This window comes from Pelobates fuscus, chromosome 7, assembly GCF_036172605.1.
Source record: "Pelobates fuscus isolate aPelFus1 chromosome 7, aPelFus1.pri, whole genome shotgun sequence".
In the NCBI taxonomy this organism is placed as follows: Eukaryota; Metazoa; Chordata; class Amphibia; order Anura; family Pelobatidae; genus Pelobates; species Pelobates fuscus.
In genome coordinates this window covers 176,247,999-176,265,751 of record NC_086323.1, presented here as the reverse complement: position 1 = coordinate 176,265,751, position 17,753 = coordinate 176,247,999, and the positions used below count along the sequence as shown (strand labels likewise).

Below are 17,753 nucleotides of genomic sequence, written 5' to 3'. Positions count from 1 at the left end.
GGGGGAGGACAGTAGGTCCCCCCCCCCTCGTTATCTTCATGGCCCCCACCCGCCGCTCAGGGGTGGGGGCTTGGGGGGGAGGACAGTAGGTCGTCCCCCCCCTCATTATCTTCATGGCCCCCACCCGCCGCTCGGGAGGGGGGAGGACAATAGGTCCGCCCCCCCCTTATTGTAATTTATGTAATTTTTCATATTGACATATTGACCCCCATAGAGTGAGGAAGGACATGGGGGGGCTTATGAAGCCGGTAGCTCCCTCCTTGTAATAAACCGAACGAGCAAACGAACACTGATACTCAGTGTTAGTTTGTTCGTCTGATTTTTTTTTTTTATTCATTCATTTGTCTGTCTGATGAATGAATGAATAGATGAAATTCCCGTTCGCATGTCCAGGTGTTTAACTGGGCATGAGCGGGAATCTCACAGTCTGTCTAGTGTGGGCAGATGACGTGTCCCACAGGGACTTCACCTACCCACACAAAGATGGCGGCGCCCTGAATATAGATCGGGGCAGAAAATAAAGATTAAAAAAGAGGTAATCTGGGGGGGCTTAGGGGTATTTGGGGGTGACTAGGGGGTCAATTGGATGTAGTGGAGGCGGGAGGGGGGTTAAAAAAAAAAGGGATTCTGCATGACCGTGCCGCTTTAAAGAACACCACAATAGTGATCCCTCTGGTTTATCATTTTTGGGCATTCAAAAAGCACTTTACAATTGGAGAGGTGAAGATCGCACTAGGAAACTGGGCCAAATGGAAATGAAATGGATTTTGAATTGTGTCACTTTTTATGAATTACTCCACTTTTTTATTAGGTTTTGTTGGGTTTTTAAATTTTAACTTGATGAGCTTTTTGACTAAGGTATGTTTGTAATAGAGAGTATCATGACATATTTTGTAAATTGTACTCATATCCTGACAACTTGCGCCTTATTAAAAGTTAAGAACAATATTATGCACTTTAGAGCTGGTGTTCCCCTCTGCACTTTAAATTGGAGCACTTTACCTGAATATGCACTTTATTAAGGGAAAATGCACTGTATGGATATGTAGTTGGGAAGGTGTTATTGATGTAGGTGCACAAAGACCTTTTTTATGTGGATTAAGTATTAACAATGTTTTTTCTCTCTTTTTTTTCTTAATTAATTGGGTATTTTTTATGTGTTTGTAATAATAAATGTAAAGATGCATTATGAAAAAAATGGTTACAAAGATTATAACAGTGTTAAATTAACGGCATTCTCCATTTTGCCAGTGTAACTTGTATCTGGGACTGAGAGTTAAATGTTTAGGTCAGGGGTTCTCAACCTTGTCCTCAAGGACCCCCTACCAGTCCAGGGTTTAGGGATTACCTGGGTTGAGAACCCCTGGTTTAGGTAGTGACTGCTCATTGGACTTTTATGTATAGCTGCACTTATGCAAATGAGGTTGTTTGCACTCATCCAATAGAGTGCAAGAGGATTGCTTTAAGTAGTGGACTTGCAAGGGACTGGAGTATCACTGATTGACGTCTTGAGGAAGCTTTACGGTGAAACGCGTAGACGACGCAGTGACGTAACCACGTAGGTTACGTATTGACGCTAAAGTGGGCGGAGCTATTCAAGCACCCGGAAGACCCCAAGCCGACGCTCGTAGTCACTGGAGACCGGAGAGCACAGTGCAAGTACCTATCCGTGGAGGATGTGTGGAAGCCGGCTGCTGTGTTAATCGAGCCTGGGCAGGGGCACCACTAAGCGTTTGTGAGTAGCAGCTGGGACTGCATATATTCACTTTTTTAATCTTGTAAGAGGCTATTTTTTTCGCTATTACTGTTATGTCTAGGACTCCAACCCTTTGATGTGGATAGGAGTGTTTTATGTCTAGTGTGTATAATAAATGTATTTAAGTGTTGCTGTGCTTCACTATTATATGTTTTCTATTTCCATATACATCTGAGTTGAAGTTATCTCAAGATCTTTCTGAGAGTCTGGAACGGAGTTTGCGCTCCACCTGTGTAAGTATATTGTCTATTTTATTTGTGTGTGGTTTGGGCACACACAGGTGTGTAGCAGCTTGTTGGTATTTGAACCCTAAATATTAGGGATATTGTTACCATTAGGTGATGAGGAATCTTTTGCACATTTTGTTTCTTCCCCCTTGTATTTTTAATTTTTATTTATTTTTATTTGTTTTTTTCTATTTGTTGATACACTCTTGTTAGCGCTTTTATATTATTGATATGAGTATTCTTAAAGAGACACTCTAGTACCCTGAGGGTGCCTTCAGCTACTCACCCTTTTCCCCCGCCGGGCTCCCTTACCTCTCCTCCCGCGCCGACTTCCGTATCCTTGTCTGACGTCACCGGCGCCGCATACGCGGCACTGCCGCGCGCGCATTCAAAGTGTCCGTAGGAAAGCATTTTTCAATGCTTTACTATGGACGCTCTGCGTGATATGCCTCAATCATTGCCGATGCGCCTCTAGTGGCTGTCCGGAAGACAGCCACTAGAGACTGGCTTAACCCCAGATGTAAACAAAGCAGTTTCTCAGAAACTGCTATGTTTACATCAGGCTGGGAGGGACCTGACACCAAGATCACTTCATTGAGCTGAAGTGGTCTGGGTGACCATAGTGTCCCTTTAACCTTAAGCAACCTAGAAAATCCTAAACCTAAATATATCCAACTAACACCAAATCCAAAAATGATCTCCAAACCCACACTTAAATCTTACCCATGACTGCAAACATAGATACTGTCCCTAAATCTGCATTCTTTTCTTAAAGGGACACTACAGTCACCTGAACAACTTTAGCTTAATGAAGCAGTTTTGGTGTATAGAACATGCCCCTGCAGCCTCTCTGCTCAATCCTCTGCCATTTTGGAGTTAAATCCCTTTGTTTATAAACCCTTGTCACACCTCCCTGCATGTGACTTGCACGGCCTTCCATAAACACTTCCTGTAAAGAGAGCCCTATTTAGGCTTTCTTTATTGCAAGTTCTCTTTAATCCCCTGCTATGTTAATAGCTTGCTAGACCCTGCAAGAGCCTCCTGTATGTGATTAAAGTTCAATTTAGAGATTGAGATACAATTATTTAAGGTAAATTACATCTGTTTGAAAGTGAAACCAGTTTTTTTTTCATGCAGGCTCTGTCAATCATAGCCAGGGGAGGTGTGGCTAGGGCTGCATAAACAGAAACAAAGTGATTTAACTCCTAAATGACAGTGAATTGAGCAGTGAAATTGCAGGGGAATGATCTATACACTAAAACTGCTTTATTTAGCTAAAGTCATTTAGGTGACTATAGTGTTCCTTTAATATCAACTAGAACGTTGCACTCCTAGCAATAAATACTCACCATAAGCCTAACTCTATTAATCCTAACCATTTTTCTACAAAATAAAAAATGTTTTTTTTGTGCTTATGACAGCCACGCTCCAGTTTTCCTACCTTTCTAAAATGGAAATGTGGCTTTTGTTATATGCTGTGACACTGCCCAGCAGACACCTTAACTAACAGCAGGGCTGCCACTCCAATATTGTGTGAAAGCACAGGACAACTTGTTACATCATTCCAGCACTCAGATCAGGGGAACAGGGAGCCTAGAAACTGTTTGCTTGAAAAGCTGTGCCTAAAATATAGCATAGTTCTGTTAATTTATGTTTACGTGTAAGAAATGCATATCAAGTGTAGATGGCTTATATCAGTGTTCCCCAACCCCCGGGCCGCGGACCGGTACCGGTCCGTGGATCAAACGGTACCGGGCCGCCCAGGGGTGTGGGGTGTGCGAGCCTGCCGGCTAATGCAGGGCTGGCATTGCCCAAGTGCCAGCCCTGCAATGTGCCTGCGGACCGGAGGGGAGATCAGAGATCTCCCTCCCCGGTCTGCAGGCACATTGCTGACAGCCGGCAGGGGAGGGAGTGAGAGAGGACCCGGGAGCTCTTACCTGCAGCTCCTCCGGGTCCTCCTCTCGCGAGATTTGGAGCGTTGCCGCGGTAACCACGGCAACGCTCCAAATCTCGCGAGAGTGAACTCTAGCCCTGTAACTGGGCTAGAGTTCACCTCACCACCAGGGACTCCCCACCGGACCACCAGGGACTCCCCACCGGACCACCAGGGACTAAGAAATGTCCCCCCTCCTCCCAGTAAAGGTAAGAAGGGAGGGGGGACATGAATATATTAATTTTAATTAAATAGATAAAAAAAAAGCCTCCCTACCCTCCTTACCCCCCATACACACACTGCCCCCATGCACACACTACACACACACTACACACACTGCCCCACAAACACTGCCCCATACACACACTACACACACAGCCCCACAAACACTGCCCCCATACACACACTGCCCCACAAACACTACACACATTGCCCCATACACACACTGCCCCACAAACACTGCCCCATACACACACTGCCCCACAAACACTACCCCCATAGACACACTGCACACACTGCCCCACAAACACTGCCCCCATACACACACTACACACACTGCCCCATAGACACACTGCACACACTGCCCCACAAACACTGCCCCCATACACACACTACACACACTGCCCCCATAGACACACTGCACACACTGCCCCACAAACACTGCCCCCATACACACACTACACACACTGCCCCCATAGACACACTGCACACACTGCCCCACAAACACTGCCCCCATACACACACTACACACACTGCCCCCATAGACACACTGCACACACTGCCCCACAAACACTGCCCCCATACACACACTACACACACTGCCCCGCAAACACTGCCCCCATAGACACACTGCACACACTGCCTCACAAACACTGCCCCATACACACACTACACACACTGCCCCACAAACACTGCCCCCCATACACACACCGCAACTCTCACACACACTGCCACCCTCACACACACTGCCACCCTCACATACACACTGCACCGCTCACACACACATACACACCATTTTGAGTCTGTCTTTATGTGACTGTGTTTGTGATTTTCTGACTATGTATGTGTCTGCGTGTTTTTTTTAATATATGTGACTGTTTTTTTTTGTCTTATTAAATTAAAACAAGCGGGCCACGGAAAAATTATCAAACGTTTACCGGTCCGCGGCGATAAAAAGGTTGGGGAGCACTGGCTTATATCATTGCAATATTTCTGTTTGTTTCTTCGATTTCCCCAGGTCTTGGATTTGCTAAACAAGTCACTACACCTATTCACACTTTTTTTGTTAGTTAAACATAACAGCGGATTTCATTTGTTTGCCCCTGTAACGGACCGTTTCACTTACAAGAGGATAAAACCCAGTTTAGGCGATAATCCCCTTTCCAGATGCACAGGCAGCTACTGCAAACACCATTCTCCCGACTGGAACCACACGAACACTGGAACAGCTGAACAAGAAAAGCATACAATCGGCTTACACTCTTGGCAGTCAGCTTACAATCCAATCCCCCCCAAGAACGAGACGACACTTCATTTTGAGGGTTAAGCAGGAACTCTAGACTGGGACACCCAGTCTGGCTTTTATTTCCAACTCACACATACAGGCCACACCCAGGGGGAGGCATAAAAGAACCAATGACATAGATGTTACCTCCCACACATCCCCTCCCCTTAGTGTGACACATAATCCCATTATGCATACAGAGTAAAATATACTTTTACACAACTTTCATAACTTTAAAACCATACATCACATTCACATAAAAATCCATATCCACAATCAATCCATTCAGGGGAACAACATATTAAAAAATGGCATGAATCCGACCAGGGGTTTAAAAGTTACTAAAAGTATCTTTTATTCCCCCTGGCTCAAACAGTAAAAGTAAAACATCCCCACAATGCATCCTGGCTTCCTCCCTTCTGCCCTGGAGATAATTGGAGAAGAAATCTAATTATCCAGGCCTAGAGGCAGACTCCATTAACCACATGGTTGCAAAAAGACAGTAAAAGACATAAACTTACATACTGATACATTTAACACATAAAACACACAGTTCTACATATCCCCAGTTTAACTGAACACATAAATACCTACATAATATTTAAGACAGTATTACTGTGATATGTTACAAAGTCTTAAAGGGACATTAGTCCCAAAAGTCCCAATATGTCCATTGCTGATTTTAAAGGGCCAGTAGCAGCAATATAAATTATTACATGCCCAAATATAGTGTTTATAGAGCAATATGTCCATGGGCCGTAGTCGCAGGGCAGGAGGCTAGCAGCCAGGCCTCTCCAGTTCACAGTGGCGAAGCTGGTTTCGCCACAGCCCCGTGCACTTTTTATTGATGTAGTTTCTGCTTCTTCTAGTGGGATCCCAACAGTTCCTGGGACAGTGACATTGAAGAAGGACCTTCAGAATGTTATTGGAATTAGCATAGGAGGTGGTGCCCAGCACTGTCCATGCCTTTATATCGTTCAGGTGTGTAGTGCTCCTTATTTTACATTTTTATTTATTTTTATTTTTAGAGTTAATGGGTTAATTCAATAAAATTTTAAAATGAATATATGCAACACAGTAACAAAAGGAAAGTTGTTTTTAGGAAATTGTTAATTAACAACTATAACATGAGAAACATCTAGGTATTGTCATTGTCAAAATTGTATCATGTAGAAATGTAACTGCTAAAAACAAATGCAATCCAGAAATGCACTATATGATTGTGCTTTTTTTTTTTTTTTTTTTTTTTTAATGGCCTACAATAAATTAGAGAATACTGGTGTGTAGCAGTTAATCCACTCTAGGAAAAACATCAGAACTTTACAGTAATAAAAAGACAACCATAAAAAAGAGGGGAAGAACAGCACAACATACTTTACATCTTACATGTAGGTTTGCCTTTGCCTGTGCTTCCATTGATGGAGCCCTACGTTGCTTAATGATGAGGAGAACCACGCTTTTAGCAGCATTTTATATCTGTACTCTAATGCTTTCTTGTAATGGTGGGTAAGGCAAGCTGTGACATGTAATAACAGGGCTGCTGGGTCAGTTTTTCCACAAAAAGAGAAAATAATTCCTTCTTTCCACCATAATGCCATTTTTTTTCCTTTGATCATAAACCTGTTTTTACCTCCAGGCCTTTTTAAAACCTATTTATATCTATAAAATCTGATAAAATAATTTCTTCCTGTAAACAAACCTTTGTCTGCTGTAGGTAAAATCTCCTTTTTTGAAGACTATGAGTGTCTTTTGGTACAGTCCAGATAAAGAAGAGGTTGCCAGAGAGCTGTTTGTACTGGCCCAGTATTTATTTGTAGAATCTTATCAGGTCTGTCCTGAAATAGCTTTTTTCCTAAAGTAAATAGTTTTTCTTCACAACTAAAGTCTTTCATTTCCCTTATTAGTTTTGTAGCACTTATCCTTCTTTAAAAGAGGTGCCCAAAATTGCATACCATATTTAAGAGAGAACATCATATTTCCATCCTGTAAATTAGTATTTTATTTTTTTGTAACAAATAGGTATTTGATAATACCCCTGCTGCACTGGATGGCACAATTGCTGCAGGCGATGAAATCACTGGGGTGAATGGGAGATCTGTTAAAGGCAAGACCAAAGTGGAAGTGGCTAAGATGATACAGAATGTAAAGGTGATTTCTGCTTAATAGTATTACATTGTATTGCTTATACATCATGGAATTTGAGTGCTTTTTCATAACTTTGCATAGTTCTATCTTGCACAATAAATATACTCCAGATAATGTAAGTTCTATTTTCCTTTATTAAAAGCTCTGGAAGTTGTTGTTTTTTGTTTGTTTGTAAACCCTTGTGTTGTAGTCAGCCTTTGATTATTGTCGGTAATGAGTAACAAGTTACGAAAGGACTAGTGTACAAAGAATTGACAAGGTGAACTAGGTTCAGGCCTCATCAGACTAGCAAACACAAAATGTTTTGGTAATCAAGATCAGGAACAAAAACAAGTATCTATTAATTTCCTAGTTCTGTGTTAAAATGAAAGAAGTGCATGCCCCATTGGGTAAAAAAAAAAAAGTATGATTTAAGTTTTAGTAAATACAAATGTTAACTTACAAACTCTCTTTGAGGAATAACCTCTATCCGCAAATGTAAAGTTAATACCAAGTTCTCTATGCCCTTGCCTTCCGGTGTGGATGTAAATTTTGATAAATAATTTTAAAATGTTCAAAATAAATGTCTAGTTGTTGCAAATTGTTCTGCACAGATGAGGTCAATGTGATTATAACAAGGTTTTATGACTGACATGTTTTGTGTTTTTCAAAGGCTGTTTTGAGCCTAGTACTTAACACAATTTTAAATACTGCTGGTTTTCAATTCCTTGTCAGAGGAAGTGCTTCTAGCATTTTGATGCACCAAGTGATTGGTAGGTTAATAAAATGTCATATTAAAATCTCTATTTTTATAATAATTTTTAAAACATGTTGATTAATTTAGCACATCAAAAAGATTGCAAAACTGCTTCTTGGTATCCTGTTTACATGCTATATAAAAAAAAAACTATGAGCCCAAAATTATAATCATATCGTATTGGTGGATATAGTTTTCAGTGTTTGTACAAAAGTTCTAAATGCGTGTCCTATATCAGCTGGATATTATCATATATGCAAAATATTAACATGGGGGCAGAGCTTGCTACTAAACGAGAGCAGACGCATCTTCTTGTATTCATTGAACTTTAATCACACTCAAAAAGCTGTTGCATGCACTAGCATGCTATGAGCAGGGGAGATAAGAAATTCTAAATTAAACACAGTGTGCATTAAGGGACGCTAAAACAATTATTTTGTTTAAGGAAATGTGTAGTGAGCCTGTGAGAGTCCCAGCTAAGGCTGCATAAACAAAGCGATTTAACTCCTAAATAGCAGAGACTTGAGCTGCATCAGTCATGCTATATTTGGTACTTTGAGGAAAAAAAAAAATAGTACTTTAAAAGACTTTAAATATATTTAGCAGCCCTAATACATGGGTTGATATACTCTAGTGTCACAGCTTTTGACCAGTGTGATTGAATGGATTGTCCAAGCTGAAATTAATGTAGCAATGTGATTTAGTTACTGTAAATTATTGTTTACTATATTTTAATTCTGCTAGGGAGAAGTGACCATTCATTATAATAAATTGCAAGCAGATCCGAAGCAGGGGAAGTCATTGGATATTGGTAAGACTCTTTGTTTAGTCTGCAACACAGCTTCTGATGTACTTTATAACCTTTTGCTAACATTATCTATATCATTGATAGTCTATCTTAACTGCTTTATGTTTTTGCACAGTTTTAAAAAAAGTGAAGCACAGACTGGTAGAAAACATGAGCTCAGGCACTGCAGATGCTCTTGGCTTAAGCAGAGCCATCTTGTGTAATGGTAAGTTAACCAGATGGTGGTCTTTAATTTATAAATCTACTGAAAATTGAAAAAAAAAAATAAGATGCCTCTAAAATGCATTTAGAAAATAAACCTTATCCTAAAGTAAAAAAATAAATAAAAATTAAGCGGGGCGGAGCGAGCACTGAGCTCCGGGAGAAATGTGGGAAGCCTCTGACTACTCCTCGGATGATAGTGCGGGTTAGGCCGCCGAAGCAACAGCAAAGGGAGGGAGCATCAGGACATAGAGTGCTCCATCTCTTCAACAAATGCCGGTGAGCAAAGCAGACATCATTAACCTGCTCAAGAAGCTCAAAGCCGAATCTGCAGCTGACGTGGCCTTAATCGGGGAAGATTTTGGCGCCATGACAGCCCGCATACAGGCGGTGGAGATAAATGAAGCGGCTTCAGCTGCCAAAATTGAAGCCCTGCAGAGCGAAATTACCCAACTGAAACAGACTAGCACTATGCTGGAAAATAAAGTCGTGGCACTGGAAGATTCTAGACGCCAAGTAAACCTCAGGATTAGAGGAATACCAGAGGAAGTGCAAGACGCTGAGGTCACACAATTGCTGCAGATTACTGGCAGATTACTGGCCTCCCTTCTATTACCAGCTAAAGCGTAGTCTGTTTTACTGGAGTTTCATTTCTGTATACCTAAACCTCAAAGAGAAGAAGTTCCATGGGACTTACTTATCTGCTTTCAATCGCTCTGGGGCAAGATGCGAGTCCAGGAAGCAGCCCGTGCAGCAAACACCTACAAATTCGAGGGCGCTGACCTATCCTTCTATAATGACCTCTCTAGGGCCACTGTAACTTGGCGTCACACCATGAAGGAAGTCACTCAGCCCCTGAGAACCAAGGGGATACAGTACCGCTGTGGACCAGGGCGCAGGCTCTCTGTCAGTCAAGAAGGCGAAAGAGTGCACATCACACAAACCAGTGACTCTGAAGTTTCTTCAGGCCTTGGGCATATCTCAGGAGGCAACTACAAGCAATACCAGCGACTACCTCCAGGCTTTGGGACGTTAAGAAAATCCAACCATTCTTCTCAAGAATGAGCCGTGCTACAGGCACACCAAAGCCGACAACCTGAACTCGCATTATAAATAGGAATGCATGTTAGAGGCTTATGTCCCTTACGCTATTGTTTTATACTATTGTTTTAAGTTATTGCTTTGTTTTGATCTCATTTATACCATTACGTTAAAGCGGGCCCATCAACCAACATGCTACTTGCATATCTCATAGAAATGTATCTCCCAATTCGCTCATACCCCCCAAAAGGAAGCTCCTCCCAATAAGCAAACAATTTATTTTTTTACCTATTACCACTATGCAAACAAATGCTAGTAATTACTTCTATAACTATTTATTTGTATACCGCAGAATATATGCTCTATCTAGACTCTTATGTTCACATGTTACCTGCAGTATTGTACGCAACTGTTGCATTTAAAATGTAGCCAAATGAAGCAAGATGACAAATGTACACATTGCTATGCTACAATAAAAAATTATAAACGAAAAAAATGCAAAAAAAGCTTTGATATAACAGTCAGATGTTGGAGTTGAAGAAAACAAAAATAAAGAAAAGTAAGTAAATAAAAAAAATTGTCTAAGGTTCCACGGTCTAAACAAGTGACTACATAACACAAGAATCTCAGACAGAAAAATAAAAAGCCTATAAGAGTAAAAAATACAAAGTATGGGGAATAAGAAAGCAATGTCCAAAACGTTTTTCCCCTAAAGATCCTCAGTTAGTGTGCTCCCATACCAGCATCTTATGTTTCCGTTTAAAGTGCTCAAATTCCCACCGAAATTGGATATAAGTGATTTCCAGCCCGCCCATTATACATTGGGAAAGGAAAATTGCTTTCCACAATGTACAAGGGGTGGCCTGGAACCTTCTTACATTTAATATTGGTGGATATATTTAGTTTTTTATTACATACGTATAGTCACTGGGATTTCCCATTGGTAGCCCAAAACAGTGGCAAAGAAATTGAAATTAGAAGACCAATCAGTGAACTTCTATGGACATTTTACTTTTAATATCATATATTAATTTCACATTTATAATATTTTTTTAGTTTATAGGGAGCAGTGCTCCTGTCTACCAGACAGCCACTGGAGGCGTTTACTGTAGTTTCACGGCATTTGGCTCTGTGAAACGACGCTGGAGGACCTTGTAAGGAAACCAAGTGTATTTAAACCTCCTTCGGTAGTTCCCATTACAAGCTAGTCCCTCACAATGGAGCCTGATGGAGATGGGAATGTATCCTGAACCACAGTCAGAGGAAACCTAAGGGACATGAGAGAGGAGCCATAAGTGACTGTAAAAAAAGTGTATTGCACTTTTAGAATAGTTTATTATTTGAATAAGTATGCATATGTACTACTATACTTTTATATAGTAGTCTAGGTTGAAAAGAAGACTAAAGTCCCATCAAGTTTAAACCTGAAGCCCATTCTTTTATGCTGTTGATTCAAAAGAAGACAAAAACCCAATTCTAGCCATTTCCAATTATGCCACAAATAGAAAAAGAATCCTTCTTGACTCCATAATGGCAGATTTCTTATTGCATCAACAACCTGTTTACATACATATCGATTATATCCTTGAATATTCTGTTTATGCAAAAAAATCTATAGAATCTGATAAGGCAACCTTCTTTAGACAGAGAATGTCACATATTTATTGTTCTTACTGTAAAGAACCTTTTCTTCTGTATGAATGATTGGGATTTTACTCTTTCCAGACAAAGGAGAAAGTAAAATTCAAGTCACTGGAATTAGGTGTTGGATTATATATGCGTAACAATTTTAATATCTTCATCATTATCTTTCCTGGTAAAATATTTTTATAAATAAATTCTGAAATGTATATATTTTTTTTCTACAGATGGTTTGGTAAAAAAGCTTGAAGAATTGGAGAAAACATCTGAATTCTATAGAGGTAAACCTAAAATTCCCCATTAATAAAGCGCACCCTATTTTATTGTATGGCTTTACGCCAGATGCAGCCTTCCTCCCCTCTGCCCCCCCCCCCCCCCCCCCTTCCACCCCCCCCACACACAAAACCACAAAATGAACCTACAAACTCAGCCTACAATCACCCACCCTATCCCAACCTTGTTCCTCTTCTGTCCCATAAAAGACAAGACACCAGCAAATATATAAAAGTATCTGTATATTCACTTGCTGTACGCTAAACAAACACATGGCATGTTACCCTCTACTCATGGGCTGCACTGGAGGTGCATCAAACTGGCATTCTGACTTTGGAGTGCATGTGTGTAAGTGATGAAACACACACCCTCTTACGGGGCTGCTCTTAAAATGCCTAGGACAATTTTTGTCCCAGGCCTGATTCTAAACAGAAAATGGTAGTGGGCAACTCGTTGAAGAGCATCATAAAATCATTGTTACCTTGTGTCAATGAAGTATTATTAATTGTATTGTAGATTGTACAGGGGCATATTCATTTTGTGTTGCAGTTTAACACAGTGCAGCATGCTAAAAAGTAGCTTAGATTTACACGTCGGTCAGCGAAAAGAAAAATCACTTCTTAAACCAAGGAACATCAAATACAAAGTACCAAGTAAACATGGTGACTAAAAATGGGTCCAGGCTTTAAAAGAATGTTATCCCATGCAACCGGAAAACGAATCCTCGTGGCTTTGTAAAAAGCAGTGTGTCAAGTAACTTACCGACTGGAGAGAGAGAATAACATTACATTGCACTTAGCTTGAGCTACATAGCCCTGTTGAATCATAACCGGCTCATCAGCATACATTATTCTAATTCTGCTGCTTTCAGATAATCTGAGTCCCATCTTTCCTTTGTCTCTGTTTCAGAGCTTAAGTTAAAATTAATGTGAAAAAAATTAATAAATATTAAACAAAATAGTGTCATAACTAACCAAAGTGATGGTGTTTTATGCAATGTAACAAACCACCTCTTTTACAGGTAGGATTTTGTCACTGATCTTGCAGTAACCACAGCCTTCTAGGGTATACAAAGTCCAGGACACATTCAGCTTGGTTTTCTTTTTTTTTTTATTTGATAGAAAAAAACATCTGCTTTAAATAATAATAAACAAAACAAAATTCCTTGCTCTTACTTGAGCTCTTACTAGACAGAAATCACTATCTGTAATTGGGTGGCTTTCCCACTTACCAATTTTCCAAAAAAACGAAATAGCTTTGCAATAAACACAATAGTTGTTCTCTCTCCTTCAGCTCTCCTAGCTGGCTTTTTCTCCCTCCCCTGCAGCAGGCTAATCTCTTCTTTTAACCCCTTAAGGACACATGACATGTGTGACATGTCATGATTCCTTTTTATTCCAGAAATTTGATCCTTAAGGGGTTAAAGGCCTGTCTGCTAATTGACCCGCTACAGGTGAGTGCCAATTAGTTAATTCTGAAGCTAAATCAAAATTCTGGTCAGTACACAGAAACTAGTGCTGTTGGAGCATTGGCCCACCCTGCTCTCCAAATGCTCCACCCCAGGGACCCATACCGTGTTTTGTAGAGCATCCGCAATGTTTATTGCAAACTTTAACCTCTCTCACCGCGGCATTTAACTAAAAATTCTCTGGCTGCTGTTTAACAAATCAGGCCTGATATATCTTCCATCAAGCACTATTCCACTTTTCCGCTCACAGCATATACTCACAATGCATATCATATATTAATTTCACATTTATAATATTTTTTTAGTTTATAGGGAGCAGTGCTCCTGTCTACCAGACAGCCACTGGAGGCGTTTACTGTAGTTTCACGGCATTTGGCTCTGTGAAACGACGCTGGAGGACCTTGTAAGGAAACCAAGTGTATTTAAACCTCCTTCGGTAGTTTCCTCCCGAACCGCCAGAGCCTAGTATATATAGCTCTCCGTTCGGTAGTTGCAATAAACGAAATCCATACGAAATAGCAATAGCTTCACAAGATAATTCCCTTAGTAAAGCATACGAATTCCAAATAACAGCCAAAGTCAAGAATCTGGATACAAGATGAACTGGCTTTAATTCACACACACAGCCTTTTATGCAAGTCCCCATGCAAGGGGACATCCCACAGGGAGGGACAACATGTAACCAATCCCGTATAGTAAAAACATAAAGCACACCCAGCACAAACACATAATTCCCTCCCCTAGTCCTGGAGATAATCATTAAAATAAGTAATAACTTGATTATCTCCAGGCAGAAAAATCACTGTTTTCCCCAATATCTGGAACACCCCTTTTTACATGGAGTATCCCCACAAATAATCCCCCCCCCCGATCTGGGTGACCAACATATTCAAATTTCGCCCAGATCGGTTCAGGGGTTCTCAAAAACCACAGAAGTCCTTTGTGACCGGTTCACCGTGGGTGGGCTGCCCAAAATAGTTCCACAAGTTTGGGTGGTTTTGCCGGTCACTTTAGAAAAAGGAGAAAAATGAACAAAAGTACCGAATAGATTCCCCTGGCTCCTAGCAGCGATTGTTCCCCTCATTCGTATGCACAACCGTACCGAATAGCGCTCTTCTAGCTAATCGGTACATATAGTTCCAGCGTTCGTGTGTTTGAGGGCAGTCGAGTGTCCGATTTTAGTTCCAGACGCTCGACGACCAAGTCCCGCTGCCTTTGTTCGTATGAAAAAAGATGGCCGCGGTTTTCTCAGCCACGTGGCGTTCGGCAGTACGAACGCTGGCCGCACACGTAGAGGGTTTAATTGATGCCGGTTTTGAAGTTAAATGAGCCAGGGGGTGGTCTTTGTTCGGCAGTTTCATCTACCGACTGGAAACATGAAGAAATAGAAGGGAAACATGCAGAAATACCGAATACAAGGGTGATTTCTTCACAGACCTCACACTTTTTTTTTTTTTTTAATTCTTTATTTTTGTAGTGCATATAGATATAACAACGCATATGTGGTGCCCCAACGTCAATCCAAGTACGCTTCAACGACAATTATTACAATGGGGTACATGGTAATTTCTGCACAATTTAAAAATAATAATTGAGGTCAGTTCGAGTGCGAGTAGCTAGTATGTAGTTCGACTACGTAAAACAAACGAAAATTAAAATAAAGTCATGCATATAGGTTGATCAAACAGCAGTTCCCTGAAACTTGTACAAAATTGCACTGGGCTGATATTGAGTAGTATAGGAGTAAACTAGATTAATTTCTCGTGCTTATAATATGTACAAGGCATTGTGTGAGACTCTTGCCTGCCTGGTTTTCTGTGACTATAGATCGTGAGTGTCTCTTGCATAGGACCTGTTGGGCTAAAGATAAGTATGTTATGCTCTACCTACATGGGCTGTAGGGCTCTGTAGGGCTGGAAATATTGCTGAGTCATGTTTATATTTACAGTAGCAGTAAATTATGAGGGAACATTCTAATATCGATTGTAGCATGTGATAAGACTTATACAAGTTAAGCAGTCATTGAGGAGTAGACGTTGAGGTCTCTGTGACGTGTGGTAGGTTAAAGTAAGGCCGGGTTAGAAAGTCGTGTTAGGCAATGTTTACCAGTCTGGGGCTGGGCTATGTGGGTCAGTAGTGAGTGTCCGTCCGTCTAGTTCTGGCCAGACGGGTTTAGGGCCTCGTCTTGTTGTATGCTGCGTCTGGGGTACCTCGAGGTACGGTAGGGAGGGGGGGGAGCGGGTCGGGTTCCGGTTCAGTTTATTGTGGTGAGAGGTCGTGATGGCGGTAGTGTAGTCTGGGTGTGGGCCCTCCGTCGTCCGATTGATCTCCCACTTGGTTTTATTTTTGTATAAAATAAAATAAAAATAATAAAAATAAAGTTGTAATTCGATTATACAATAGAAAATAGTGTTCCCGGTAAGGGGCCTGTCAGGCTCAAGTCGTGGCCGCCGCATAGGTCTCCGTGGCTCTCTGTCTAGGCTTGAATTCAGCAGCGTGTACTGGGTCAAGGCCTCGAGAGGTTGCAGGTATCGCCCTTCCGAGGGAGTCCATGTATGTCGTGTATTACATGCGTTGTTTCTCCTTTGGTGATGTGCAGTGTGTTGGCTGGGCCCCAACGGTATCGGAGCTGGTGTGTGCGTAGTAGGGAGGTGAATGGTCTCAGTGCTCTCCTCCACGCCAACGTTCCTCTCCAGAGATTAGCATAGAAGGAGAGCTCCATCTCCTCATCTATTCAAAGAGGTAGGTTGGTTGGCCTTTGATGGCTGCTTGTACTGCTGCTTTGTCCGTGCGGCTGAGGAATTGAATAATCAGGTCTCCAGGAGCTGAAGTTGGTGCCTTGATTGATTTTGGTATACGGAATATACTGGTTATTCGGGTCGCTTTAGCCGTTTTGGGGTTCAGAAGTGCAGTTAGTAGCCACCTAGTGAAGTGCGGTAGTTCAGCTTCTGAGATGTTTTCTGCTACTCCCCGCACTTTCAGATTGTTTTGGCGCCGTCTATCTTCCTGGGCGTCGAGCTTTCGTTCCGTGAGGAGATTTTGTTGTTGAAGCTCTGAGACCGCCCGTTGCAACTCCTTGATATGGGTGGACTGGGTGTTAGAGTGGTTTTCTACCACTCCCAATCTGCTAGACAGACCGCGCAGGTCGTCTCGTATTGCGGCCACCTCGATGATGGTCCTCCATTAGCCTGCCGATCGCTTCCTTTGTTACTGGCGTGGAGGCCGCCGTGGGCGGCGGAGGTATCTGTGGTGCCGTCGAGGGCCCCCGCGGCTCTGCTAAATACTCCTCCTCTGCTTCGTCCGATGTTCCATCCTCAAAGTCGGAGCAGCCGCCATGTAGGGATGCCATATGCCATATTGGGGCCTGGGGCGCTCGGGCCTGTTTCCATAAGTCCTCAATGTTCATGCCCTGCCGAGGCTTGTCGGGCTTCTGTTTTTTTGTTTTGCGGCCCATGTGGATTGGGGGATGTAGGGGTACCCCCTGATGTGTTAGTAGGGTGGTGAATCAATCCCACCTTTATCGACTGTTTTGCTCTTTTCTTCCCGGAGCTCCTCGGCCATGCGTCTGATTTCTTCAGTAGCTAGACTACGCCTCCCAGGACCTCACACCTTTTAATGTCCTTTTAATGTCATTTACTTTTACGAGTTAGCACTTTATTATTCTATGATTGCTCTGATATTCCCCTTTCAGTAGCTATCTGTTTTTGTTTCTGTCACGTGCCATCCTTACTTCTGTCTGTGTTTTCTATATCTCCCGTGCTGAAAACTATATTTATTTTTTGTTTTAAGGTATGATGGAACACACCAAGCGACTATTAAGAGCTTTCTTTGATCTTTCTCAGACACACAGAGGTAATGTCAGCTGTCGTTTTTCATTGTTTCATTAATGTTTTTATTTCCCTAGCTTTGCTTTGGCTACATCATCTGTATGAATAATCGGAGGATATTTTAAACGGAACTGTCACTTCCAGAGAAAACTTAAACAAATAAAAGTTTTTTAAGGGGATAATTGGCACTTAA

The 17,753-nt window shown here is 41.7% G+C and overlaps 1 protein-coding gene across 4 annotated transcripts in view; it reads left to right on the top strand.

Annotated features, from left to right (window-relative positions):
- The window catches only part of PICK1 (protein interacting with PRKCA 1), a 52,841-nt gene that overhangs the window by 20,321 nt on the left and 14,767 nt on the right, over positions 1-17,753 (top strand). For all 4 annotated transcript variants that reach the window (XM_063427582.1, XM_063427580.1, XM_063427581.1 and 1 more), the window contains exons 3-8: positions 6,290-6,401; positions 7,440-7,568; positions 9,046-9,112; positions 9,225-9,314; positions 12,220-12,273; positions 17,523-17,585. In XM_063427582.1, coding sequence (XP_063283652.1) covers positions 6,290-6,401; positions 7,440-7,568; positions 9,046-9,112; positions 9,225-9,314; positions 12,220-12,273; positions 17,523-17,585 — 515 coding nt within the window. The remainder of the gene's footprint in view (positions 1-6,289; positions 6,402-7,439; positions 7,569-9,045; positions 9,113-9,224; positions 9,315-12,219; positions 12,274-17,522; positions 17,586-17,753) is intronic.